The sequence below is a fragment of the Brachionichthys hirsutus genome, chromosome 19 (assembly GCF_040956055.1).
Source record: "Brachionichthys hirsutus isolate HB-005 chromosome 19, CSIRO-AGI_Bhir_v1, whole genome shotgun sequence".
In the NCBI taxonomy this organism is placed as follows: Eukaryota; Metazoa; Chordata; class Actinopteri; order Lophiiformes; family Brachionichthyidae; genus Brachionichthys; species Brachionichthys hirsutus.
Window position 1 is genome coordinate 5,433,635 of NC_090915.1, and position 26,408 is coordinate 5,460,042.

At 46.0% G+C, this 26,408-nt stretch overlaps 3 protein-coding genes and 1 long non-coding RNA gene across 4 annotated transcripts; 1 reads left to right on the forward strand and 3 right to left on the reverse strand.

Annotated features, from left to right (window-relative positions):
• Positions 1-104: 104 nt before the first annotated feature.
• On the reverse strand, positions 105-4,058 carry fbxw5 (F-box and WD repeat domain containing 5). The gene is made up of 10 exons (XM_068752533.1): positions 3,985-4,058; positions 3,189-3,384; positions 2,942-3,099; positions 2,500-2,683; positions 2,109-2,257; positions 1,709-2,032; positions 1,420-1,603; positions 1,185-1,332; positions 856-1,068; positions 105-596 (listed from the first exon to the last, which is right to left on the reverse strand). The coding sequence occupies exons 2-10, from the start codon at positions 3,373-3,375 to the stop codon at positions 311-313; spliced, it is 1,833 nt and encodes a 610-aa protein (XP_068608634.1). The 5' UTR covers positions 3,376-3,384; positions 3,985-4,058; the 3' UTR covers positions 105-310.
• A 554-nt stretch (positions 4,059-4,612) lies between these two features.
• LOC137908589 (uncharacterized) lies at positions 4,613-5,607 on the forward strand. Its single transcript, XR_011105969.1, has 3 exons — positions 4,613-4,764; positions 5,104-5,193; positions 5,286-5,607. It is a non-coding gene; the product is annotated as an uncharacterized lncRNA (long non-coding RNA).
• Positions 5,608-6,657: 1,050 nt separating this feature from the next.
• LOC137908842 (PR domain zinc finger protein 12-like) lies at positions 6,658-9,354 on the reverse strand. Its single transcript, XM_068753263.1, has 5 exons — positions 9,129-9,354; positions 7,671-7,861; positions 7,408-7,563; positions 7,209-7,320; positions 6,658-7,130 (listed from the first exon to the last, which is right to left on the reverse strand). Exons 1-5 carry the CDS (start codon positions 9,352-9,354, stop codon positions 6,658-6,660), a joined length of 1,158 nt encoding a protein of 385 aa, XP_068609364.1.
• A 2,584-nt stretch (positions 9,355-11,938) lies between these two features.
• Positions 11,939-26,129, reverse strand: fubp3 (far upstream element (FUSE) binding protein 3). Its single transcript, XM_068752486.1, has 19 exons — positions 26,031-26,129; positions 22,994-23,105; positions 21,951-21,984; positions 21,668-21,717; positions 21,456-21,527; positions 20,343-20,400; positions 19,980-20,142; positions 19,553-19,651; positions 19,295-19,399; positions 19,081-19,183; positions 18,601-18,701; positions 18,359-18,488; positions 15,797-15,957; positions 15,461-15,534; positions 15,248-15,324; positions 15,107-15,163; positions 14,866-14,916; positions 14,605-14,732; positions 11,939-14,401 (listed from the first exon to the last, which is right to left on the reverse strand). The coding sequence occupies exons 1-19, from the start codon at positions 26,127-26,129 to the stop codon at positions 14,393-14,395; spliced, it is 1,683 nt and encodes a 560-aa protein (XP_068608587.1). The 3' UTR covers positions 11,939-14,392.
• Positions 26,130-26,408: the final 279 nt, after the last annotated feature.

Sequence of the window (26,408 nt, forward strand, 5' to 3'; positions counted from 1 at the left end):
AAAATCAGTTTCTCTGGAAGTTGCCTCCATCCTGTAACATCGATCAAAACGGAGGATAGTGAGAATCATTTCTGGGGCACAACAACTGGGTGGGATGGGATTAAAAATCAAAGCAGACTGCAGTAAACGCAGCCAAGGGCCTCTATCCCATTTTAGTTTTGTGTTTTTTTTGTCTTCTAAAGACAGAAGATTTGGGAGGAGTTCGTCCTGAAGACATCTACGCCATACGTCCGTTAGAAAAACGAATAATTCTCAGTCGCAGCTCTTCAATGAGCAGAAAGTGACATCAGACGCTCCTCTCGTTCCTGCGTCACGGTTTCCCATTGACGCTGCTGGCGGGTGTTGAGTTCTTATTGCGGCATAGCCAGGACGGTAGGACGCCACGCGGCCTCGGAGGCCGGGCGGGGGCCTGGGCCAGGCGGACCATCCGCGGCGAGCGCCAGACCTTGATGGTGGAATCGTCGCTGGCGGTCAGAAGCAGCTCCTGGTCAGCAGGGCTGAACGCGACAGAGTTCACCACGTCGTCGTGCGCCAGACGCGCCAGACAGATGTTGTAATGGCGGTCCCATATGTAGCCATGCTTGTCCTCTGCTCCGCTGAGGATTAGAGAGTGGTGAGGGGAGGCAATTTAGCGCCATACATTCATGAGTGAAGATCGATGACCGCTAATTTACAGGACTTCGCTTTATGTGGCCACAAATAATTTTATTGGAATATTACTTCCCTACTTTTGGCACAAAAAAAACTTACAACTTGCCGTTTTCCTGGATTTGTTTGATCGATTAACAGCGAAACAAGCTACATTTATAATACGGCCTCCGTGTACCCGTCTCTCTCCTTCTTTAGTCAACCCACCTGGCAACGAAGTCCCTGCTGACATCAAGGAAGATGAAGAAGCACTCGTCGTTGGGCGTGAACGCTCGGTGAGCGCGCAGACTCCTCCTCTCCTCCCTCAAACTCTTCAGGTCGATCACGTGCAGGTCGATCTCCTCGGCAATGGGAGGAGGAGACATGGGGTCAGAGATCACGCATCCGGCCGGCCAAGCTCGGCTGTTCACGTAGAGGTACCTGATTAATGAAAAGAAAGGCGATTTCCAAACCCAAACATTATCCAGCCACTGACAACAGAGGTTTATCTATGCATGGAGCCATGCGGTGTATTTTCCAACACACCCGTTACCGACCTGTGGTCTGGAGAAAGGCCCATACCGATGATGTGTCCGTGGATATCGATGACGTGGTCCAGGGAATCAAAGAACTCGTCTGAATTCCGCTCTTCCCCGAGGACAGGGCCGCACGTGGTCATTTGGTCCGGCTTGATCCGTTTAATACCTGGACAGCGAAGACGGGAGAAATAGTTCTGTGCGATCCTTTCTATTTTTCTGCATTATTATCTTCTTGCTTTAGAATCCCTCTGACCTATCTGGTGAGGGGAGTATGTAAGGCTGCCGGTGGTGAAGAGCAAGTATGTTTTGTCCTCTCCCTCGTCGGACCCCGTGGGCTCGAACAGGCTGGGGTCCGGGGCCTTGGTGTAGGCCCGACCCATCATCTGAGCCACCTGCGTCTCAATCTCCAGCTCCCTGACGCCTACGTTTTTACAACTCTAATGGGAAGGAAAGAAAACCACGGAAGCAGGAAGAGCGTTAAAAAAAAAACAAAGACCACATTTTAATAAAATAACGGCTACGCATCTCACGCCTTCGCTCACTTGTATAACCTGCTCCAAGCCTGAGATGGCAGGCTGGGCCAAGCGGGCGGAGGAGAGGCTTTGATATCTTTGTTTCCTCTGGTGTTCTTCGCTCTCCGCTTCCTCATCCTCTTCCTCGCTGCAGGAGGACCCCAGGTCAAACAGCAGGGGCTGGTGCTGCCCTTTCTCCCTGCGAGCCTGAGACTGAGCATCATAGTCCAGCAGCAGGTCCGGGTTGTCGTGGCGACGGCAGTGGGCCACCATCACGGTGCGGATGGTGCTGGCGTTGATGTTTTGGATCTTGAAGAGGCGCTTCACCACATTCACATTCTCCGACTCGACGTCCTGTCGCAACGAAGAAAAGCACGACGGGTGAAGACATTTGTGACGGATGTGCAACATTTCCTGTTTTGGGTCTCACCTGGAAGGCTTTATTGAGCCAGAGCACAGAGCAGGACATCATGTTGCCGATCCAGTGCAGGTTTCCAGAGATCAGGTGGGTCTCGTTCAGCCAGCAGCCGAACACGTCGTACGGCTTGTTCCTCACACGCGACAACAGCGTGTAGTTTTCTGCGATATGCCGAGACACGAGTTGGATATTGTCTCAACATCCAATCATCTCGTGCTTTCGGCCCCCGGGCCCGCCCCCCTCTAGAAAACACTACTTTGAAATCCATTAATAACATTTGGGATATTAGTGGTCCCGTAAAAGCGGAACACAGAGGAAGGATTTCCTGTAGGACTGCCATATAAGGGCGCGTTGTTTCTGAGTCTATGAGAACATGACATTTTAAAAATGTTTTGCTTCTCACCCAGACTGATGACAGCTATTTCCCCAGATGAGGAGTTGTGCGGGCCCAGATAGACACCAGACACTAGGAGGAGGGTGTCGTCAGCATTGAACTGGGAGAACTGGGTGTAGCCCCAGTTGAACTGCCGCATGCTGGAGCTGTGCACCAGTGAAATATTACCATCTGGCCGCTCGGTGTCCCATAGCTGCAAAACAAGACGATAACGAAAATGTCAAAGTGATCCAGAATCCAGGGTCTGCTGTGGATCGTCACCAAAATGTAATCATGTGTTCCTGGTAACATTCCCAACATTCCCTGAGAATGTCCTCAAGCATCGTTCGGAACCTTTTTTGAGTTATCTTGCTAACGGACGGACGGACGGACTCCGGCGAGTACAGAACCTCCTCGGCGGCGGTAAGAACATCCTTGATGAAAATGGCGGGCAGGATCTCCCAATCCCTACCTTAACAGTGCAGTCTTTGGAACAGGAGGAGAACCGGTGACCCCTGTGAGAGAAAGCCAGGTGGAGGACTTGGTCGCTGTGCTCTCTCAACGTCTGAACCTCCACGCAGGGGATGCAGTCGAACAGACGCCGGAACTCCCGGTACCACGAAACGGCCGCTGCACGCAGATCAGGAGACGCAGAACTTAAATAAAGTAACTGGGACAAAACACAAGGAATTCCTTTTCACAAAGTACCGGTCACTTACAAGGGTGTCGCGGCACAGAGCGCGGTATCCGGTAGTAACCGTAGAACAGCTCCCTCCAAAGGAATTCATCTCTGGAGACAGCCAGCCACTGCCTGCAGGTCAGACCGGCGCTCAGCACCGCATCGTAGGGCAAACGCAGGAAGATCTCCAACACCAGGCTGTCCGGCAGGAAAGGGCCACACTCCATCCTATCATCCTGCGCAGCACACACACACACACATGCGTAGGAGCCAATCAGCTTCAACAGTAGGACATGCGTGAAGGGAACTAGAATCTGATTCCAATCTTTTAATGTCTGGATGTCAAATGATTCTGTAAAACATTTACAGTAAGGTGCTGCAATATCTGTCATGTTCTGTACGTTGAATTGGTAACGTGCGCACGAAATAACATCACAATAAACCTGCTGTCAGTCAAGCAGAAAAGGAAACATCAATGAGGATGACGTGTTTTTTTTTAATTCTTTGTCGCTGTGCCGTAAAACTCAGATCTAGTTAGTGTTTACACCGAACGCTGACAAGTCTAATAACGACTGGTGAAAACATTATCCAGTAAATATTTGTAAATAAACACCATCAGCCAGAAATCAGCCGACAGCCTAACTTTCAAATACGCTAAACGGATATGTGTAACAAGCTAACATTAAGCTAGCTAGCCTGTCAGCTAGCCTCGTTAGCTGACATTTGTTTTCAACTTTTTATTTGTTTCTGACAAGAAGCGGTTTGTCAAATCAACAATACTTCAGTAACGTGAGAAACATTCGTTTCTGGCTCGCCGTCCAGCGACTGGGACCCACCTGCTAGATCGAAGTGTGTCGGACAGAAAATCACACGGATCGGCCGGAGCTAACAGTTAGCAGCAGAAAAATGACAACAACCATCCAGCAGTGGGGAACCGAGAAGACTCTACTAACAGATAACAGCATCATCGATCGTTTCCAGGCTCGCTCAATCGATTAGATATTAACGGCGTTGGTTTCTTTACAAGCAGTGTAAAATATGTTTTCTGTTAAGTATGAATTATTTATTATTATTATTATTATTATATTCATTATTAAAGCCTATTGGGAAGTGATGGATTCTTTCTGTTTAGCTTTTTATTATATTTTTTCTTGCTTAAATTGGGAAAAATAATTTTCTGCCATTCATATACTTAGGCCCGTGTGTATCACTGTTTACAAGTTTATAAATGAACCTGCAATATGAAACACATTTTTTTAAATAATTTCTTTATGTCCACATAGAAAATAACAATATACAAGATCCACTAAAGTATATTTTCAAATCATGGACCAGTGACATTTCCTCACAAGATTTTCACACATAGTCTTAATCTTCCTTTTCCATTGATTTCCTGATTATGGCAATGCTTTTTTTCTCTTTTTATTTCATAAACATGTACTATTGTACTTCCTGTATATGTGTGTGACCGGCCATCATGTACAAGAGCGTCTGTCAGTGAGAAATGCTGTGTCATTGCTTATAGTTTGTGTGTGAACACACACAGAGAAACAGCTGAACTGGTTATCGAACTCTTAAAGAAAACACTGGAACTATGCTGTGACTACTTTTTTCTTGTGAGTATCGAAGCTTTGAGACAAAATAATTCTCTATAAGCAAATAGTTTGATCGTAAAAGTAAAGGTTCAGAGATGTTAATGTGATATAATATTTTCCCCATAGCCAGTCTTTTCACCTCGAGGTATTGCTTTTTTTTTTTTTTTTTAAGTGAAGACTGAAAGGTATAAAAACCAACGTTTGTAATGGTGCGATTGTGACTATAGCGAGTTAAACCTGATAGGAGTGAGATCCGGTTACCGGCTGCTGTGTCACCTCAGCAGAAAAAGACTTGCGGCTGCTATATCAAACAGATGAAAGAAGAGAATTCCTCTTTATCCCCACATTGTCTCCCTTCAGTGATCTCCACTGCTGCTGAGAGGATAGCTTCTTGCTGCGGCTCCTCAAAGAAGAACAAGGCAGCAGCAGGATGACCGTACGCGTGTAAAGGTGCAGACTGTCTGGGTGACATTAGAACATTTAGAAATAAAGGCTGCTTTAGTGCTGGTGGCTGAACTATCTGGTGTTCCTTTCTCATGCAGGGCAGAATGTGTGGACAGTCTCATGTGACGGAACAACATCCGCTCCAAAGTCATCATAAGTGGAAAGGAGAGATGCCCACACTTCCACCCGACATGCTTTTCTCTCTGAAGCTTTCTTTTCTTGCAGCGTGTTGATCAGAAGTTGCTCTGCGCTTGTTACAATGAGGACTTGTCCGAAAACTTCCGGATTGGGAAGTTGGATTTTGTTTGATGCCCGGCAAGCGCAGCGGCGGCTCAGAAGGGGTTAACAAAATGTTGTAAACCACCTGTGATCAGCGCTGCAGATTAATCCAATTAACTTAATAAATGCTGGTTAAAATCATCTCATTGATTCTTTCCAGTTTCTCCCCTGAAGCCCAAATTACTTGTTTTAAGAGACTTTTCCTGAGTATGTAGCGCCATCGTGTGGAAGAGGGGGAAAACTGCAGGTGAAACTTTCTGCTCCAGAGAAACAAAAATGTGTTTATTGATTAGTCTGATCATCAATATTTGAATAAGATACCTCAGAAATGAGACGATGGTCCAGCAGCCAGATCAAAGTATTGTTAATTTCACCTCTTAAACATGCTGTGATTTTGAATGTGAACAATTACATTCTCTAGTTAATAAAAGCATTGTCATGCACGCACACACACACACCACATTGCCATGTTATCATTAAAAAGCTGATAAATTATTGGGGAAAGGGTGTGTTTCTATACAGTTCAATAAGAAGTGGATTCTCGAGCAGGTTCTGTATCTTAAAGCTTAAATAATTATTCATTTGGAGAGCAGGTTAGTAAACTAGACTAGATTATTGGACAGAATCAGTTTTGAGATTTTTCTCATATCTTGCGTGCAAAACACTCAGTCCTGAGTCTTGAGGAAACTGTTTTTAATTTAATATATATATTCAAAGCGTGTTTGCTGGAAATAACAGTCCCTATAATGAAGACCATGTACAGTAATGTAATATCATATATTTATTTAGATTCAAAGAACGCACTAACATATTTACAATAGCATGTACTGTATAGTAGCATGCAATACAACTATACAATGTACACGATAGTAAAGTATACAGCCTGTGCAAAGTTAAAGCTTTCAGTGTGAACATGCAGCTGATGAAACATGAAACACTTTCATCTCCGACTGGGTGAGGATGAGATGCAAAATAAACGCAGCGTACAGATGTAGAAAAAGATGTCCTCTGTTTGGTGACGCTTAGAAACTGTTACGCATGAGACGCGTAAAAGTTTAAAGGCGAACCCTCATTTTTCTGCTGCAGTCTTCATCAGATAGTAACCATGGTAACCGTTTATTTAAAGGCTTTGCCTCCTCCGGGTTCTCCTTTCTGAATCCAAAAGGTGCAACGCCAAGTTTATTGTCCTCATCATAGCACCATGGCGGGGATGTGGCGCACCAGGGGCATTTGGTGCTGGTGGGGCATGTTGTGGGGCATCTGTGGCTGGGGAGGAGGGGACGCCTGCAGGGACGGCGCGTCTGCGGCGTGCGCGGCCGGTTTGTGCCGCGCGCTCTTCTGGTGAGCCCTCAAGCCCGCCAGCTGCGAGTACGCGCTCTGGCACACGTGGCACTTGTAGGGCCGCTCGCCGGTGTGCAGCCGGACGTGGTTCCGGAGCGTGGACGACTGGCTGAAGCGGCGGTTGCAGAAACGGCAAACGAAGGGCTTGTCCAGCGTGTGGATGCGCATGTGGGAGCGCAGGTTGCTGCGGGAGTTGAAGCCGCGGTGGCAGATGACGCAACGCATCCGACTGGCTGCGATGGAGGAGGAGGAGGAGGAGGTGGAAGAGGAGGAGGAGGAGGAGGGAGAGTGAGAGGAAGGGCCCTCGGAGGAGTGGGAGTCATCTGGGAGAGGAAGGAAGGAGGTGAGTCTTCGTCCATCACAGCGGAGGTTCTTCGGGGTTTGACTCGGATCCGACTCACCGTTCCGGCTCTTCTTCTGTTCCTCATCGGTGGCCGGAACGCCGGGGATGCCGAGGAACGTGTTGTGCGTGTTTCCGTACCAGACGAGAAGCTCCTGGTCGGGTGGGATCGTCTGAGGAAGGGGTGACCATTTATTGTCAACAGGGGGCGCTGTTCAAACCCGCAGGACTGTAAGTATAAGAGCCGCGGGGAGTCTCACCTCCACCGCTTTGTAGAAGATGCTGCTGCCGATCTGAACCACCTCCAGGTTCTGCTCCTGCTCGTTTCGGGCGCACTTGATGTACGTCATCCAACTGCGCTGGTCCTCCTGGCTGGCATCGATGAAGTAGCGCACGGTGCCGTCCTCGTTGAACACCTGCGCAAAACAACAGCGACGGGAAACCTGCGTAAAGTCGCCGCATGGATGAGGGCTGCGCGTCATGACGCAAACAATCAGACGGAATGATCGAAGCTCCAGCTCACCTCCCACATCAAGTTGTTGTTCTTCAGCAGGTCCACGTGTTCCGGAGAGAGGACCCTCCCGGTGAACGGGCCCATCTCGGTGTCGGCCTTGATCCAAGTCTTTGAAAAGATGCCCAGACCTTCTCCGGGGATGGAGCTCTGGGCGATGATGACCTCGCTGGGCAGCACCAGGCTGGACAGCTTCTGCACCTCTGCAAATGTTAAAAAAAAAAAAAAAGAGGAGAGTGTGAGCACGGAACCGTGAAAAAGGCCCAAATAACTGGAGAGCAGGCAAAAACTTTTTTATTAAAATGTGAGCAAAAATCGTTTTCCAAAGGCCAAAGAATTCCGGCTAAAGATCTAAAACAGGATTGTTGGAAAAGACCAAGCAAATGGAACTGGACATTTTATTAAGCGCCTCTTTATTCCCCCGTTTAATTCGATTATCTGGTTGAATTGAAAGCTTTTGTTGCGCGGAAAAACCCCCTGGAAAAGTTTTTTTTTTTATCCAAAAAGGACAGAGAAAAATAATTCTCTCTCTTCTTTAATGTCAGAATCAAAGATCAAAGATCTTTTTTTTTTCAGGCTGTTAAAAAGGCCCGGTCGACTGGAGGGGGGGGGGGGTGTTAAACGGTCCTCTATTGCCGAGGGTCCAGCGATTCGTCACGCCTCCGATGTGATATTCATTAAAGTTTTACTGGAAAAAAGAAACGGCTAATTCCAAATTCATTATCCTTTTAAGAACTTTGTAGCAATAAATTTGCGCTGAATGAGGCGAGGACCTTTAAAAGACTCGGGAATGTCTGCAACAAAAAAATGGAAAGGCGATTAGACGGTTGACACGCAATGAATAGCATTAGATTTAGGCTTCACGGCGCATTATGCGAGGAACAGCAAATCTTTTTAGGGGAGAGAAAGAGAAAAGCGACGGAGCCCCCCATAGCTGCCAAAGGGAGGAAAAGAGACTGTCCGGAGATTGATGAATGCGGGATGAAAAAAACACACACAAAAAAAACGGGACATCTCAAAGAAAGGAAAAAGCTTTTCTCCTCCACGTTGAAGTGGAAACTTTCCCAGGTCAAGCACAAAGTTAACCAAATGAATTTAATGCCTCTGAACAGCGCTGAAAGGGTTAATGCGTGAAATGGGTCGAAATAAACGCGGAGAACAAGTTAGAGAAGAGAAAGGTTCGTTCCATCACTCTTATTTTATTTTCTCATTATTATTTGGAGACTTTTCTCTTGGATAAAGTGCAAGAAATATAGTTTGTACCATTCCTTTATAAATATAACCTCCATCAAACATCAAAGCCTTAATTAAATCATGATTATTATGATGCAATACAGAATATATATTTAAATAAAACTCGTAAAGCCACTAGAAAATGCAATTAAAAAGAGGAAAGAAATGCAGAGCAGGTTTTAAAGACCGAAGTGGAGAAAATAAAGTACTTTTCATAAACCGGCGAGTCAGCTTTACCTCCAGCGAAGGACTGCGCCAGCACCTCGGCGGTGAACGCGGTCCTGGGGCTGCTTCCGGCCCCCGCGTGCCGGTCCTCCCCCAGGTGTTCCCCCAGCACGTTCCTCCACCTGCCGTACAAGAAGCTGTGCAGGATGTCCGACGTGATGACTTCTGACAGCGAGCGGCTTGGACATTTAAATCCGGACTTGAGAGCCAACGCGTCGGCGGGTAGCACAGAGCCCATGATACGAGACGAGACGAGACCCCCCCCCCAAAAAAAATAAAAAAAAATGCGTAAAACGAGTGGACGGGAGAAGAAACCTGGGAGCGCTGCGTCCTGCTGCTGCAACGCTGCGCGTAAAGCTGTCCTGTCTGGCCGTACGGGGTCTCTTTATATAAGTGGCTGGTGTGACCCCCCCCTGTCTAATTACTTATTTATGTCACACCCCGCACCGCGTGGACCTGCGCGCCGCACCGCAACCAACGCGCACAGGATGAGAGAAGAAAGAAAGTTAATAAAAAAAGACCTAAACTTTCTTTTAATCTTAACGTGGGTGATGCAAATTCCCATACGCTTTTGCACAATTACGCATCACGCATGGATGCCAATCTGATTAAAAAATAAATACAATTAAAAATAAATACATAAAAAAAAATGGTTGAAATAACATTTCCAGTCTTTTTTTTTTTTCAGGTCGAAAATCTGCACAATGTAAAGTTGAAAGCGCGTAAAAAAAAAGCTTTGAAATTAAGGCGCAAATATAAAAAAAAAACGCAGAATAAAACGCAACAAATACGCGTCAAAGGAGAAAGAGGGGATGACAAAGTGTATGCGACAAGGAGAGTTCCTTCTCTCTGTAAGTCTGGGAGTTGCTCTGGAATGTTTCTCTCAGGAGTTTCGTATTCATGCGGTGTTAATATTATTTTTTTGTGCGCCGTTTAGCGCGGGAATAACAAGAATGGAAACAAGCTCACCATGGCTCTCCCTCTTTTTTTTTTTTACAGCATTGTTTGCATGCAAAAAATGCAAAGCTGCTTCGACGTGGTTCACGTTTTCAAGCCCTTGTCGAGGTAAGCGGTTTAATATTCATGGCTGTTCGGAGCCCCTCCGGTATTGTCGGAACGTTTAGATGAGTATATATACGAGCCCTTTCTCCTCTGCGCCCCCCCCCCCCCTCTCTTGTCTGTTTTTCGGGCTTGATGGACTGGGGGCTAAATGGGCACTTTTTCCTTTTTTTCCAGCAGAGAGAACATCTTTATTCCATCCCCCGGCTCACAGGTTTCCTATTCATCTCCCCTCCCGAGTAACTTCAGGGCCCTGAAAAGTGCTGCAAATCAATCCTTCATGGTGTTTTGAGGCCAATTTGACATCCATGCACTGTTTTTCATTCCAACAACTACAAGGGGATTGTCCGAGAAAAAGAAAATGCGGGCAAGTTGTGCTCTCTCTCTTTTTCTCTGTTTCTCTCCGGAGCCAATATGGGAATGTAATGGGGGGGGGGGGGGGGGGGGGTATGGCCACTAAATACAATCGTGATTTTTCTTTTCTTTGCTGCACAGATGAGTGAAAAGCCAAGGTGAGTGACAGGGCAGGGAAAAAGATTACTGTGAAACAGCTGCTTTTTATGAGCGGGCCCTCCTACATTTGTCTCCTTTTCCCAGATGAAATTTCTATCCCCCCCCCCCCCCCCTCAATGGGATTCTTTCTCATCGAGATTGATTTACATTTATAGCATTCATCGCACAAATCCGAGGTAAATGGCGGGGGCGGGGGGGGGGGCGCGCTTCTTTATTAAAGGGGAATTAAATGAATTGAATTGGGGTAACGCATGGATTTGATTTGCTTATTTATGCGTTAACCTTATGGCATTATCTGGAGCTGGTAAAGCCGCGGGCATGTCAGCGACAGCAAATCATCCCACTTAGCGACTCCATTGTGGAACAATTCCAGCTCTTATTCTGTCCATTCAAAGCTTTATCCATTTAATGTGGATGATTGACAATTATTGCACAAAGAAATGCGCTAAGTGTTCTTTATTTCAAAGCGCCGATGGGAAGGTCGATCAAAGAAACGCGTTGGTTTGTGGATGCGCGTCAACGGAGAAACCGACGGTCCCAAAGGGAAAAGTGGAGTAAAATAGATTTGATCGTGTTCAAATGATTCATGTGAACAGTTCAACTTCGGATGGACGTATAAAGGGACTCCACCTTGTCAAATATCGTTGGTTTGATATTTAAAAGTTGCAATTTTATGCATTTTACGCGCAGAATAAGGTAAGAATTCGTTCAACCCTAAAGTGCGTCATTGTGCGTAAAATGTAGATTTACTTTCCATTAAACACACAGATTTCAGGCCCAACAGACACACACCCATGCACGCACACACGCACGCACACAGTCTCCAGGGACCTTACACGGGGTCATTAAAAGCAGATTATGGGAGCTGCCACAGCGCGCAGGGAGCTGAAGATCGGCTCATCTGTTGCAAAGGTGCGAGAGGTGCAGTCCCTCATCACCCCCCCGTAAAATAGCTTTTATTTGCTCTCGCCCCTCGGACTGGGGGGGTGGAGTCAGGACACCTGCCAGTAAGAGCTGGAGGTGTGTTGAAATGATCAATTAAAAAAGTAAAAATATTTGAATGTTGGTCAATGGAAAGTTATTTTGCTAATTGAATTAGTGAATCAGATGTTCTTAAATTAAAAGTTGCGGTGACAGATTAAGACTCAGATGTTTGACAAGAAAGAAATGGGATAAAGCAAATGTGCAAAATTATTGACAATTAAAAGAAAATAAAAACAGAATGAAATCAAAAGAATCAGACTTTAGATTTTAATGTTTAACGGAACTTGATTATCTAAGGTGGTCAAGACAATTTAACACAAGAATCATGCATTTGTATTAAAGGGTTTAAGAATATTCTCACCACTGACCTTCGATATATTGTAAGTCAATTACTTCGGCAATAAAAGGACAAAATAAAACATAAAGAAAAATGTATCAATGAATGTTCTTTATTGATAATCGTGCCTCTCAGGGTGCGAATGATCCGGGGAACAACGACCGTCTTAAAAGGAACGCCAGGTCAGGGGTGTCCTTGGGGCTGGCTAAAAAAAAAAAAAAAAAAGAGGATCAAAATCAAGGGCTGGATTTGGAAACAGCTGCACCGCATTGATGCAGGGGTCGGGATGGGGCCGTGCAGGTTCCACCATGGCACGAGTCCCCCCTGCTGAGAGCAAAGATGTGCAGCCACAAAGGTGGAGGGGCATCCCGAACGGGAAGCCGGAGGGGCCGACAAGCTGCTGCCGGACCGGTGGCATTGTTCAGGACGCAGCGAGACACGGAAGAACAGAAAATCATCAACTTTAAATTCATTAGGAACAGAAATGCCGCGGCCACGAAGTCAAACACTCGTTGAAGCGAAGGGAAGCAACTGGAATTTGATCCAAGTCATAAAACAGTAAGCGGTCCAGTTGATGATGCTGACAGATCCTAAGTCTGTCCAAATCGAGATTTCATTTATGTCAGAAAACATCAATACACAATCAGGTGGAAGAATAGAAAGCATCTCTGGAGGCCATTCTAAATTTACTTTTTGTTTCTTTCCTCTGAATTTTTTACATTGTCCCCCTTTTTAAATTTCTTTTGAAAGAAAACAAATTCCATACAAAATGAAGCAGTAAGCAAATCTAAGAATTAAAAGAAAGAGCAATTATGTGCCATATTTGAGATAAATTGTAAAATGTAAATCCAAAAATACACTTGTGTAAAAGTGGAAAGGTTTTATATTTTTGTCCTGTTTGAGAACCGGCAATCTATAGAAGATATATTTCTAGCTTGTGAAACATTAACAGTCTGCCTCTACAACCTGTTAGCAAATACACAATGAAGGTAGTCTGAATGTTTTTAATACCAACAACATGGTTAACTGTACACAAGGGGAAAAAACAAACACCATAATCATACGTTTTGAAATTATATCCCTTTTCATTAAGAAATTACGTTAATACCAGAATTGTTTTCCATAGTAATGCATCATTTATATCTTTATATTAGATCACACAATAAAATAAAAAAATAATTAAAAAGGTATTAGAGCATTGGACTGAGTCCAACGGCCAACTGGGTCCCGGAGTGAGGGCTCAGTGGGGCGCTGGTGAACCGGGAGGTACCAAATAAGACAAGGTTTTTTTTTTTTTTATGTATCATAATACTTAAAACATAAAAATACTATCAATTATTACACAGGTAGCAGTACAGAGGCTTAGCAGTCTTGAATAGTTTGAGACATACACAAAAAACTACCACTTCCATATTTCTTCATAAGATGCAACATCAGATTTCAAATCACACATTCACAATCTTTGAACATTTTCAGTATGAAAACAGAACAGAAAATGAGGGACACATTTCCTGCAACTCTGATCACAGGAAGAAAAAAAAGAATCTTTGTAATTATATATATATATGAAACATATATCTATTTTAAATTAACAGTCAAATATGAGCATATATATACAGTTTTACAAAGTTGCAAAGGCAAAAAAGCTATTTTCAACATCCCCCGAAATCTTATACGAGATAATTGTAATAAATTATCCATTACATTTCCATATGTGAAGAAAAAAAAAACATTAAAACTACAAGTTAAAAGTCCATCAAAAATATTAGAGAACCCATATTTGTTTCAAAAGTGAAATAAGATATTGCACCTTTCTTTAAACCAGATAACAATAAAATGACAATGGAAAAACGGCATACAATCCACAACAGGAATTAAATTAGTCTCTAATCCATGTAACAAAATTACATTTCCTGTAACAAAAACATCAGTTTCATTTCAATGAATTATGTAAAAAGGAAATATTGGAACACACCCCTTTAAACATCATGACGAATCGTATTCAAGACTGCTAAGCACATAAACCATGGTTTCATTTGAACAAAACTAGAGATCATATTGCCGTTTGAAGTGTCACAACTTTTGGGTTCGATCAAAAGACAGAAAATACAGGAAAAATAAAAAAGGAAATAGCTCTCAAGTCCAAAAAGGGATCCCAGATACTGTCTATCCAAAATAACAGTGTACACAAGCATTTAGTAACAAATAAACATTCCTGATTTTAGAAATATTACTTTATCATAGAAGTCATTCTACAGCTAGTGTTTCTCACTAAGAAGAATCTTCAAGGCGTTTTGCAAATCTAAAACCCCCTCCTTTAAAAAAAAAAAAGGGGTCGTTTTCATCCTCTCAGCGATTCAAGTCTTTCACCAGGGCGCCTTCTCTAATGATCCTGTAGAATAATAATAATAAAAAAAAAAACATCTGTTAGTCACGTCTCATCACAACCTCATGAAAGAATTATCAACGAGAGCAGAAAATAGTTCCCAATCGATCTGCCGCTCAGGCCTGTAGCAGATCATTATCATCTAATCTGAACCTCGTACAGTTTTGCTCCATCTAAAATTGGTTTCAGTCTCGTAGCGGCTCTCTCACCTGAAGGCCCGGCGCTTGCGTCTGCTGGGCGCCCTGGTTGAAGTAGGCCATCGGCTGCCTGTAGAAGTCCACCCAGGTGCTGTAGTCCGCATTGGAGGTCTGCTGAGATCCAGGACCGGCCGTCTGGCCTGGGGAAGTGGAACATTTAGGATTAAAAAAAGAATTAAAAAAAAGAAGAGCAAGCTGCATTTGTGCAAGTTTGAGGCCGAAACGCATTTAATCTGTGAGTTGTATTAATTTAAAGACTCCATAAACGCTCACCCCAAGCTTTGTTGTATTCGGGAGCAGAACTCTGGGCTTGGTTCTGCTGGCCTGCAAACAAACAGAAGAGCCACATTTACATAACTTATAACCCGCAGTGGATCACACTCTAAAAGCACGATTGCTGCTCTTGAATATTAAAAGGTTAAATTAATTATTCCCTTGGGGGGGTCGTGTGACAGAACGTACGTAAGAAACAAATACGGTTGTCGGTTGCATAGATTGCTAGCTTCACACTTGCCTAGCTTCTTATAATACTGCTCCCAGTCCATCTGGCCCGTCTGGGATCCGTTGTGACCTGAAACCAGACGGAACCGGCCGTTACACCGGGAGTGGGATTTGCCTTTCCACCTGCCCTCGGCCGCCATTCCGCTTTACTTACTGTGCTCCTGTTGACCTTGAGGTTGCCATATTTGAAAAGTTGTGCCCCATCCTCCGGTCATGAAAGTCTGAGGCCCACTTTTGCAGAAAAAGAAGGAAAAAAAATCTAATTTGAGTCATTAACCAAAATGATTTAATTTGTTACCGATCGCCACTCATCAGCGTGAATTTGATCAATTCTCATGAATTTCACGTCAAATAAATGGAAGCTCACTGCTGGGGAGGTGTGGTCGGTCCCGGGTTGTAGGGATTCATCCCGAAGCTGTTGCTGCCCCCCATTATCGGGCCCTAGACCGGAGAAAGGGAAGCGTCAAGAGACCACACTTGTGTTTAAAGGGGAGCCAACAGGCAAGGTCAGAGGTCAGGGACGGGCGCTGATGCACTCCATTAAGTCCATTTGATGGATTCTTCACGTATAACCTCTGGTGACATCGCGCTATAGCCACCGGGCCCCGCCGCACCCAGCCCGCCGCGCCGACATGTGCGCTCATGAATATCAAGTCAGACAATGGGCGTTGTGAGCGAGCACCGCCGGCGCCGGACCGCCTACCCCGATCCGCTCGTCGATCAGCTGGCGGGCCTTCTCCAACTGCTGAGGGGTGCCGCGGATGGAGAAGATGCGAACGTTGGGGTCGGTGTTGGGGGGCGGGTTCCTCTGCAGCTCCACGTGGGCGCGGGACTGCTCCTTGATGTTCTTGATGGTTTCTCCACCTGGAGGAGCGTCAGGCGAATACACGACTGAGTATCGATCCGCCCGCTCGCGATTTACCGTCGGGCTGTCAGAGACCCACCTCAAACCTAAAAATACTTCAGCGGTCACGATTATTTATGAACCGGAACGCTGTCACAGAATGATTTCACACTTCCAAACTGTTCCTAAAAGTGTTTAACTTGATCACGCGACGGTCCAACGGCTCGAAGACAACCGGATCGCTCTAATCGCACCGCCGGGACCGCATAGGAAGACTCATCTACCCATTCTGTGCTAACATCCATGCAAATCAGGAAACAAAGGGAATACATCTACTGCCCCCCCCCCCCCCCCCCCCTCGGCATCAGATGCCAACTTTCCGACGTGTGGGGAAAGCAATTACACCAGCAGGAAGAAACGAAACGGAGCCGGCAGGAGAAAAGGAGCGAAATCGAAGCGTATCCTCCTCCTGAGGTACCGTTTGTCTCTTTGAGACTTCATTCTTGACTGGGGTTGTCCTCTGGTGGGGGGGGCATATAGCTGCCGCCTCCCCCCCCCCACAATGCCCATCTGAACCAAAAAAAAAAGACTGCGGGTGCTTCCCGGGGGGGGGGGGGGGGGGGGGGGCTGTCCCAACATCAATTACACATTTGTTCACTTGTGGCTGACACTCCGATGACCCCGGTTGACCCCGGAATGAAAACGCTCATCAGAAACGCTCCCTCCCTCCCACCGCCCAATCCGTGCTGCCAACAGACTGCACATGGGCCATTAACCCTTTGTGAACCAAATGAAACTTCTGCCTTAATGAAGCCATTATGAGCTCCTCCAGTCAGACGGCAGAGCGATGAAGACCCCGACCATTCACTTCATGGACTGGGCTGTCCCGGGGACAGATAATACGGCTCCTTATTAATGAGGCTGGTTTAGCGGGCCGGAGAAAAGGACGGGACACAAAAGTCAACTGGTGACGGCATTCAAGGCAACGCCAATGGACTGGTTGGACTGGTTAGCTGCTGGTGGCGGGGCGGGGGGGGGCGAACTCTGAAAGCCTCAAGGGGAAACATTTAATGGGGGGGGACACACCGCTGACTCAGCAGCAGCTCACATTGAAGTATAGCTTTACTGTATGAACCCATCCTGAACAGACTGGGAGGGAAAAAGGCTCGATCAGACGCCATCGATCAATCGGTTTGTTCAACATTAATCAGCAATCAATCAATCCATCTATCAGTCGGACACATTTACGGGTTTTTTTTGAGCCAATCACAGTTCGCACATTCCCAGAGACGTGAATAGACACCACACACACACTGAGAAGCGCCGATCAAACACGCCACCTCTCAACTCATCGTTTGATGAACGACGACGGCGGTCTCACGAAACACCAGAAACGGTTCAACGAAGAAATCTCAGGACACGCGTTCCTCCAGAACGTTTAGAACCCAGCCATGCTCTTCTTAAAACTCAAAACGTTTTAATTTTAGGCCAAAAATTAACAGGTTAAGATGAAGAACGCTTGTTATAAACGCTTGCACTGAATCTGCCTTTAATAAAGTCTGAAGAGGACGGTGGGTGGCTTGATTCATCGAGCTGTGTGTGTGTGTGTGTGTGGGGGGGGGGGGGGGGGGGGTCAAAAGAGAGGGGGCAACGGGCTGCATATGGCATCGTAAAGATATTAATCACTGCGCCCTTTAAGGGACGGCTGACAGCGCCCAGACCCACCGCCATCCCCACCATATTGGCCCCGCTTCATATGCTAATGCTCGGAGACGGAGGGGGGGGGGGGCGCAACGCCCAGGTTTATTTGTTTCCCTCGCCCCACGACACACACAAAAGCCACTTGACATTTCTATTGCCATGTTTTTATCTTAGGTAAAGAGCCCCCCCCCCCTCCGACCCCACCCACACGCACACACACACACACACAGCTCCTTCCAATGCAGTGGTCAATGACTTTTAAATAGCTGGCAATAGAGTGGGCATGAATAGCCAATAAGCTAATTCCCCCCCATTCACCCCCTCGCTGCACTCCATCGGCCTCCGTCTCCTTCCACATGATTGAGGGCTGTTATTATGCACCTTTAACAATTAATGTCACATTACACGCATTATCCCCGTCATTAAGCCCTTAGTGAAGCCAGTGAATGCCACTTGTGCTGCATACATGAGGCCTGGAGGGAAGAATAGGAGGGTGGTCACAACCCCCCCCCCCCCCCCAGTTTCACACCAAACGGCCTTCAGTTATTAAGAGAGAAAAGGCAATCTGGCGAGTTTGATAGACTTTTAATATCTGATGGTTGTCTTTAAGACAAGCAGGAAAAAATAAGAATAAAATAGTTACCAGCAGCCGAGAAAAGGAACGGAAGATAGAAAGTGTGATTTCACCATTAAAGGTGGGGGAAGACGTCCGTCCCTCACCTTTGCCAATCACCAGCCCACACTTGTCGGCAGGTACCGCATACGTGACCTCCTGCAGCCCACCGGACCCGCCCACGTTGCAGTCACCTCGTCCTCGACGCCCCATCGTGCCTCCAAACCCATCTCTCTCCTACGAGGGGGACGACGACGACAGGAGAAACAAAAAAAAAAACACATGAACAAGAGGAACGGCGACTGAAAGGGTTCCGCCCGGACGCCTCTGAAACGAGCAGCGCGCATACCTGAGCGGTCTGAACCAGCTCGTTGATGAGGTGGACCGCGTGGTGGCAGTTGTCGGGCTGTCCCATCACCTGGGCGACTCTGTCCGGGCTGACGCCATCGTCTGCCCCCACCGACACACACGGGAGACAAAGGGTCTTTATCTGCTCTCGGGCTGCGTCGTCATCGACTCCCAAATACTCCAAACGGCAGGTTTTTTTTTTGAGAGAAGTAAAGCTTTACTGATGTTTTGCTGCTCACAGACTCGGGTTTCGTGGTTAAGCGAGCAGGTTTCAAGTAGAAAACGTGAAATGAAGAATTTAATCTAACCAAAAAAAAAAATCTGCCGTCGGAACACTGAGAGAAACAAGCGGCCACTCGGCGAGAGCGTGGTTTAATTTGCGTCCCATAGCAACAAACATCAGCTACAGTCGTTCTCTGCCGTCACCCCTTCACAGATTCCTACTCGACCGCACGCTTCACGCCTCGCTTCATCTTCCCACCTTGCTTGAACTGGACCCTGACCCCGGCGTCGTTCTGGATCTTTTTGATCATCTCCCCGTTCCGGCCGATGATGATGCCGACGGCGAATCTGGGCACAACCACCTGAACCAATCAGGACGGAGAGAAGAATTCAGAAACGCACGGAAATGACGTCAATGCGTGAACTCAGCATTTTGCTGCGCGGCCTGTCAAAACCAGAGGAAGGGCTCTCACGTCCAGACTGCTCCCCCCCATCTTTGATCCAAAGTCCGATCTGCCAACTCTGAAGTCTCCTTGGTCCTTGTCTCGGATGAGCTTCACCACAAGTTCACGGGCTTGCTGTGCAAGACAAAAACCTTAGATAAAATATTTAAACCCCCCCCCCCCCCCAACAAAAACATCTTCAAACATCCAAGAGACGTAAAAACGAGTAAAGCCGAGTGTAAACTGGAAGGAACGCGCCACACGGCCGAGCTCTCTGGGGGGACCCACCTGCACTTTGAGGGGATCCCCAGTGATTCTCAGGGGCTTGTCCGCTCCAGTGGGCATGGGGTCATCCTGGATCATTATCATCTGCACTCCTGTTCTCTCCTGTAGGGGGTACAAGCAGAACGGTGAGGAAACACTTCAGTTGCCTGGAGACTAAAACACCGTTTGATCTAAAGAAACAGGCTACCTCCGCCAAGGAGGTTACGTTTGTCTGTTAGCAGGATTATCGAGAAACTGCTGGATGGATCATTATAAAGAAGAAAAATGGGTCATCCAAATTTTTTTAGAACAATACATTTCAAGAGCGATCTGGATAATAAAGCGAAGGAGATCACATTAATGATCCGATCATTCACGGCATGTTCCACAGTCTCCACGGTGATTGCGCGTGGAACGCTAAACGCTAACAGCTTGTGGCCGACCACCAGACCTGCAGCTGCTTGATGGTCTCGCCTCCTTTGCCGATGACCAGGCCGACTTTGTTGGCAGGGATGAGGATCTGCTGGATGGAGCTGTTGCCGTCCATGTCACTGTGGAAGCCCGGACCGTACCGACACTGCTCCACAATCTCGCTCAGCAGCCTCTTGGCCTGGCTGTGTGGGGGGGGGGGGGGGGGGGGGGGGGGGGGAAGAAAGGACCAAGAAACAAATTTGTCACCACAGTTGAAAACATTTCTCTTTGTCAAACGTGAACGAGGTTTTCGGGCGAGTCAGTGACCGATTTAAAGGAGATCTGAGTTCATGTCGTAACTATAGAGCACACATCCTAAATGGTGAATCCGTCATTGTCTTACTCGATGTTCTCTGGGCTCCCAGTCAGCGTGCAGGGTCTGTCCAGCATGCCTCCGCTGTCTAACAAAACAAGCACAACAGTTTATACAATACACACCTTCACATGCTCAATCAGAAGAGTACACGCTTTAAAGCAGAGGCGCCCAACCTTTACTTTGCCTCGCACCCACAGAAAACACTTTCATTTGATCTCAGCAAGCCAATTTTTGAATCACAGAAATGAAATCGTTTTAACAAATTTAAATACAAAAATTCATTTAGTTTGTGTAAATTAAGCAATTTAAAGAAGCTAACATTCAAAAACTGACATTTAATAATGTTGAATTTGTGTTTATAGGTATTAGCAAAAACTATAAATTTAAATATTTAACAATGAAACATTTTGAATTTATTATTTTCGCTAAACATCGCACAATCCAAAGTTTCGTACACCCTAAAAGGTTATCTCGCAACCCTGGTTGGGATCCCCTGCTTTAGACATTTAATGCGTGATGTTGCAGCAAATGGAAAAACAAAACGGAGGCAAATGCAACAGTTCTATAATGTCAGGAAAAATTTATTGAAGTTGTGGCCTCAAAAATCTCTTCTGTCGTTCATGTTTTTTTTGATTGTCTTGTTTTTTTAATCCCAGGTTCTTGATCTCTGTGTCGAAGCAGTTTTGAAGGTTTTGAAGGAAAATCCGTTCCTTTCAAAATAAAACACCGGTCAGACTCATGCAATGCAACGGAAATTATATAAATGAATTATTTCTGTGCGGCCCGGTGGTCGGGGACCCCTGATATGGAACACGGCGAAAAGCAGTGACCCAGCATTGGCAACAAAGTACACAACTGAGATTTAAGAGAACGACTATTGGATTATAACTGCAAAAATTAAAGAACAAGTCTCAACATTCACAAAAATCACGTGGAACCCAGTCCAGATTTACTCAGTACATCATTTTAAATTTAGATTTTCCTGCGCTTTAGTTATTTTTCAAACATTGTACATGCTAGAAATATTTGAAAAGTATCCTCAGCCAGGTTTGTGGTTGAACAATTAACCCCAAAAATATCCTAAAAACATGTACCGGTCCGGTAGTACCTCTGACAGATTTAATTCTGCTCAGAAATTACCTGAAGCAATCTGGATCTTACAACCGGATTCCAGCTGAATTCTTGAGATCTGCTCCCCTCCTTTTCCAATGACTAAGGATGAAATGGAAAAGGACAACTTTAAGCCCATTTGAATTTAGAGCGGGGCCCAAAGCGGTGACCCGAAAACCTGACTAAAACGTCATCGGTGATGTCAAACAACACCGACTCGAATCAACGGAAAGGCTACTTACTGAATCCAACCATTTTATCAGGCACTTTGAAGTCTTCTGTCGCAAAAGCCCTGAGAGAGATTAGGGCACGATCAATAACTGACACAGCTTGTACTCCGTTCAGCAATATTCAGTATGTTTTTTTAACAGGAAAGTAAGCCTGGGGGGGGGGGGCAAATAAGGCTTTCAGGGAAACCAAATGAACTCCAAGCTACATAACTGGAACACAGATAAATACCAGGAACACACCGAAAGTGCCTTAAAAAAAAATAAAAAAAGAGCACTGCGAGTCTTCTCCGCTCACCTTTGATGTGCCATCGCACCGAGGTGATTCCCGACTGAGGACAGAGAGGAATGCAAACAAAGAAACAAATGAGGAGTAATCGCACATCACAGTTAAAAACAAACACTTTAAAAATTTTGACAAATCAACCGAATTAAAACGAGTCCGGGTCGGAGAAGACGAGACCAGATGGATGCGGCCCTGCCAACCCTTCCGTGTTCGTGTCTGACCCACAGCGGGGGGGGGGGGGGGGACGTCCACCAGCACGGTAATCAGGCAGTGAGTGTTTCAATCAGAGGCGTCCAGGCGGGGGGGGAAACTAAAAACCAAGGCAGCAACCGGGTCAGCAGTTGCTGGTCTTGAATTGATATTTTGACGGGTAGCACCAAGCAAGGGTCCTGCAGGGTCAGTGGAGGATGTGCCGCCGTGAACGCGAACACCCGCGTCGGCATCAAGCGGCTTCGATCGATTTTATGGTCGTTTGCTCCGATTTCACTTCTCGTTGAAATGCGCCGGGGTCGACGTCGGAGAATGGAAGAGCTATGAATATAAAATGAGGAGCGGAACTCATTCGAGGACAAGAAGGCAGAGCGAGGCGCGAACGCACCTCGTTCCTAGGACAACTCAAACCAACCGCTCCGAAAAACATTCGTCGGTTCACCTTTACCCGTTACTGGGTCACGCTGGAGCCTATCCCAGCAGTCGACCGCATAAAATCCGAATGTCTTTAGCCAACTCAAAAAGCCGCGTAACAATTAGAAGATGAGGTAATGATCAACCCACGCAGAGAAGCGCAGGGAAGGAGAGTCTCACAGAAATCTGGTTTATCAACTGACCCGTAACTCAGAAGAGAGCCGGGCTGCAGAGCGACCCGCAAACGGCATCGCCCGACAGAGAGGGGAAGCAAATTGGGCACTTTTGTGCAGCAGGACGGCGCTACAATGAACTGGTCTACGCGTTCCGCAGGGTAAACGCATGCAGTTGCTCTGACTCCATCCTTTTGTTACAGTAGAACAGTACACACACACACACACACACACACACACGTATAACTGAAGGCTTACCTCCATTATCTAGAGAACGTTTTTGGCCTCCGAAACCATACAGGGAGGGGTCCATGACGGGAGAGGAGCTGTTCATATTGGGCATCTGGTCTCCTCCCATCTTGGCCGCCATCTGGAGACACACATTGAAACGGACGGCATTGCGAGTGAAAAATGGAAGCGTGACGAGCACGTGTGGCTCTTCCCAGACAACATCCAAGAGCCACTTTGCTTTTCTTCTCGTTTTCCAGACTCGTATTTGCCGTGAAGTTCGACGCGGCCGTTGCTCGTGAGGGTTAGGGTTAGTCCAGGATCATCGTCCAGGATACCGAGGGACGTTTCACGAGACTGTCGTCGTGCGTCAGCTACGACCGACTAACTTTATCTCAACTGCCTGGATATACCAGTAGCTGATACGGGGAAGTAGCACAGACATTCAAAAGCTACCAAAAAATTGTTGCTTCTGGCCCAAACAGAATTGCAGAAGCAATACTAGACTTGCAGATACGTAAAGGTTAAAACAAACCCGATTGGAGTTTTTTGTGTGTAAAACTGATCAAATGATTTCTGGAGTTAGTTAGAAATGTGCTTTCTGAGGGAACACAACCCGCTTGCTGGTTCTTACTCTAGGTATATAAAAAATAAACTGAGCCGAGACAATCCTCTCTAACACACACACACACACACACACACACACACACGCGCGTCACCATTTAGACAGGGTTTATCTTCATGGTTCAAAATCAATACCTGACTGGGATTAACATCCCAGTCCTGCCTGCACGCGACTTAAAGGCAAGTGCGCTGTTTAGCATTACATCTTATTTAGAAACCGATCTGTCGACCGTAAGCAGCTGTTCATGTTACGCAGGGATGGACGTTTCAATCTACGGTCATGCTGCATAGGAGCGCCAAAAGCCGTTTCCACTCTTTGATAATCCACCTCCCATACACGAGTATAGCATTTCAGAAAATTACACTAAATTGACATCTGTGCCTGCCTGGACCGCCCCCCCCCCCCCCAAGAATATTAAAATATAACAACTGCACTTAGACTCTTTCATCGCCTTCAGGAATGAATATGGTACAGCCCAACGCTGGTGAGATGGTCCAACTGAACGAAGGTGTTGACGATCACGTCACATTTCTACAGCCATGTGGGGGAAGCAGCCTGAAAAGCTCAAGTCAATAGTCATGAAAGCGCTTCAAGTGTGTGCTGTAAGCACTTCTGAGCTCTGTTGCAAAGTGGTGAGAGAAGCGGCTGCCTGTTTCATCAGCTGCTTCTGCAACATCCTGGCTGCAGGTTGGCGTAGTTTGATGGCATTTCTCCTGAAAATCTGAGTTGAGCTCGCCCCACTGCGTCTGATGTTTTAATATCTTAGTATGAGCCATTCAGAACGTTTGACCACTGTGCTCAAGTTCCATTTCAACAATAATTAAAGGCATTAATAACATCACTATTACATATCTGATCTGTCTTTGGAACACCATTGGGTCAGCGAGGGTTATAGTTTATTAATCTACCGGAAGTTTACAATTATGCGTTTGGTTTCAATCTTCATTTAATGCATTTTAGGCTAAAAAGTGCACAAGTGTCAAATAATTTAAACAAACTAATAATTAGTGAATGAAATATCCTGCAGACAACATCCAGTGATTTAGTCTAATGAGTTGAACCTTTTTCTTTTGGAAAAATTAAAAGTAAAAGAGCATCAATTTAAGTTTATACAGCTTTCAATCATTAAATGCCGTTCGAGTCACTTTACCTGGCCTCTTTGAGTGCAGATAAGCAGGTGACTGCTATCCTGTTCCATCTGTTGGGAATAACACCAAACACCTCAAGTGTGAGGAAGCGTCGTAGCAAGGCAAAGGCTCGCGTGAACAAGGTGTGACCAAAAACAAATTAATGTCAGACAGGAACATAACATCAACATATTGGGTTCAAAATAATTTGCATTAATCGAAAACGATGCGCGTTTGTTTTCCTGTATTATTGTAATGGAGGACAATAAATGTTATATTTCACACAACTGGAAGATGTACGGCTTTAATCCAGTTTCACACTACATCTGCATTTAGCGGTTCGCTAATACACTTCTACTGTATAAAGACAGCTACACTTTTATCCCAAATTGATCCAACGATAATGATCATTTCTGCTCTGTCATCACCCGAAACTGCAAAATGTCAGTTCGACAGGAGCAGAGAAATGCAGGTTGTGTTTTGTAAATTATATTTTTCTGTCAGCAATGGAAAAAGCCAAGCATGCCTAACAGGAAGAGCGAAGGGGGGGGGGGCTTATGTGAACAGATGACGTTACACTCCACGGCCTAACTCTAGCGCAGCCTGCTAACACACATTAGCACATCTGTTAGCCACCAAGCAACGGCTATGCTAGCTCGCTTTTAAGTCAACGACGTAACACAAATTGTACATTCAAGCTCGTTATTAAGTTTTAAAATTGGAGTAAGGGGAATTTAAAGGTTAGAATTATTGAGTGATTATTGCACGAAGTGAATGTGTGCGTTTAACCGGAGGAGCGACCTCCAGCTACACTAATGCTAACTCCAGAATCAGCCGGCTAACTATCCGACAGAGTGCCGGACAGCCGGGTTTGCTCGGGGCTGAGCATTAGCTCCGGTCCCGCTGCGGGTCAAGCTGCGGGGCATCGAACTTGCGATCGCACGCTAGCAAGCTAAGCTAACTGGAACTTCTGCGACTTCACAACAGGTTGCAGTGTCAGGTTGACGCAACGCTACTAAAGTTGCGCAAAACTTTAACATTGCGGGACGCCTCGGTGATTTACGCAAGAGACGCCTCGCTGGGTAACGGGGAGCTCCGACGCCGCTCCCTAACGCGTCCTCTGCCCCGCATAAACCCTAATCTGTCCCCTTAGCTTCGCTATTTCACGTTAGCTTGCTAGCTTGCTGTGTGCATTGGGAGTGTTTGTAGTAACCCAGTGAGTACCGGTTGCCCCGACCAAAGTCCTGCCCTGCTCCATCTACAAACACATTTACGAACAGCATGGCGCTTGCGTTCGCTTGAAGGGCGTTTTTACCTGTCGGACCCTGCGTATCGTGTCTGCGAAGTCATCTTTCGTTCCGGGCTGAACCACCGAGGCCTGTCCCTGAACCAGCTCCGCCGCCATCATCATCATCCGCCTCGGCAGCTGAGAGAGCTACACTTTAAAAAAAAAAAGAAAAAAGAGTGAACAGCACACGTTCCAAAACCAAAGCTCCGCGAGTACAGTGATCTCGCGAGAAGACCGACAAGAAAAACACCCCATGGGATTTATTAACGCGAAGCCTCAAAGTTAATAATCTAGAACAATTTCTTATTTAATCAAAAAAGTAAATATATATATATTAAAGTCATTCGAATACTTTTTTTTATTAAATAAGAAATTGTTTTAGATTATAAACTTTATATATATATG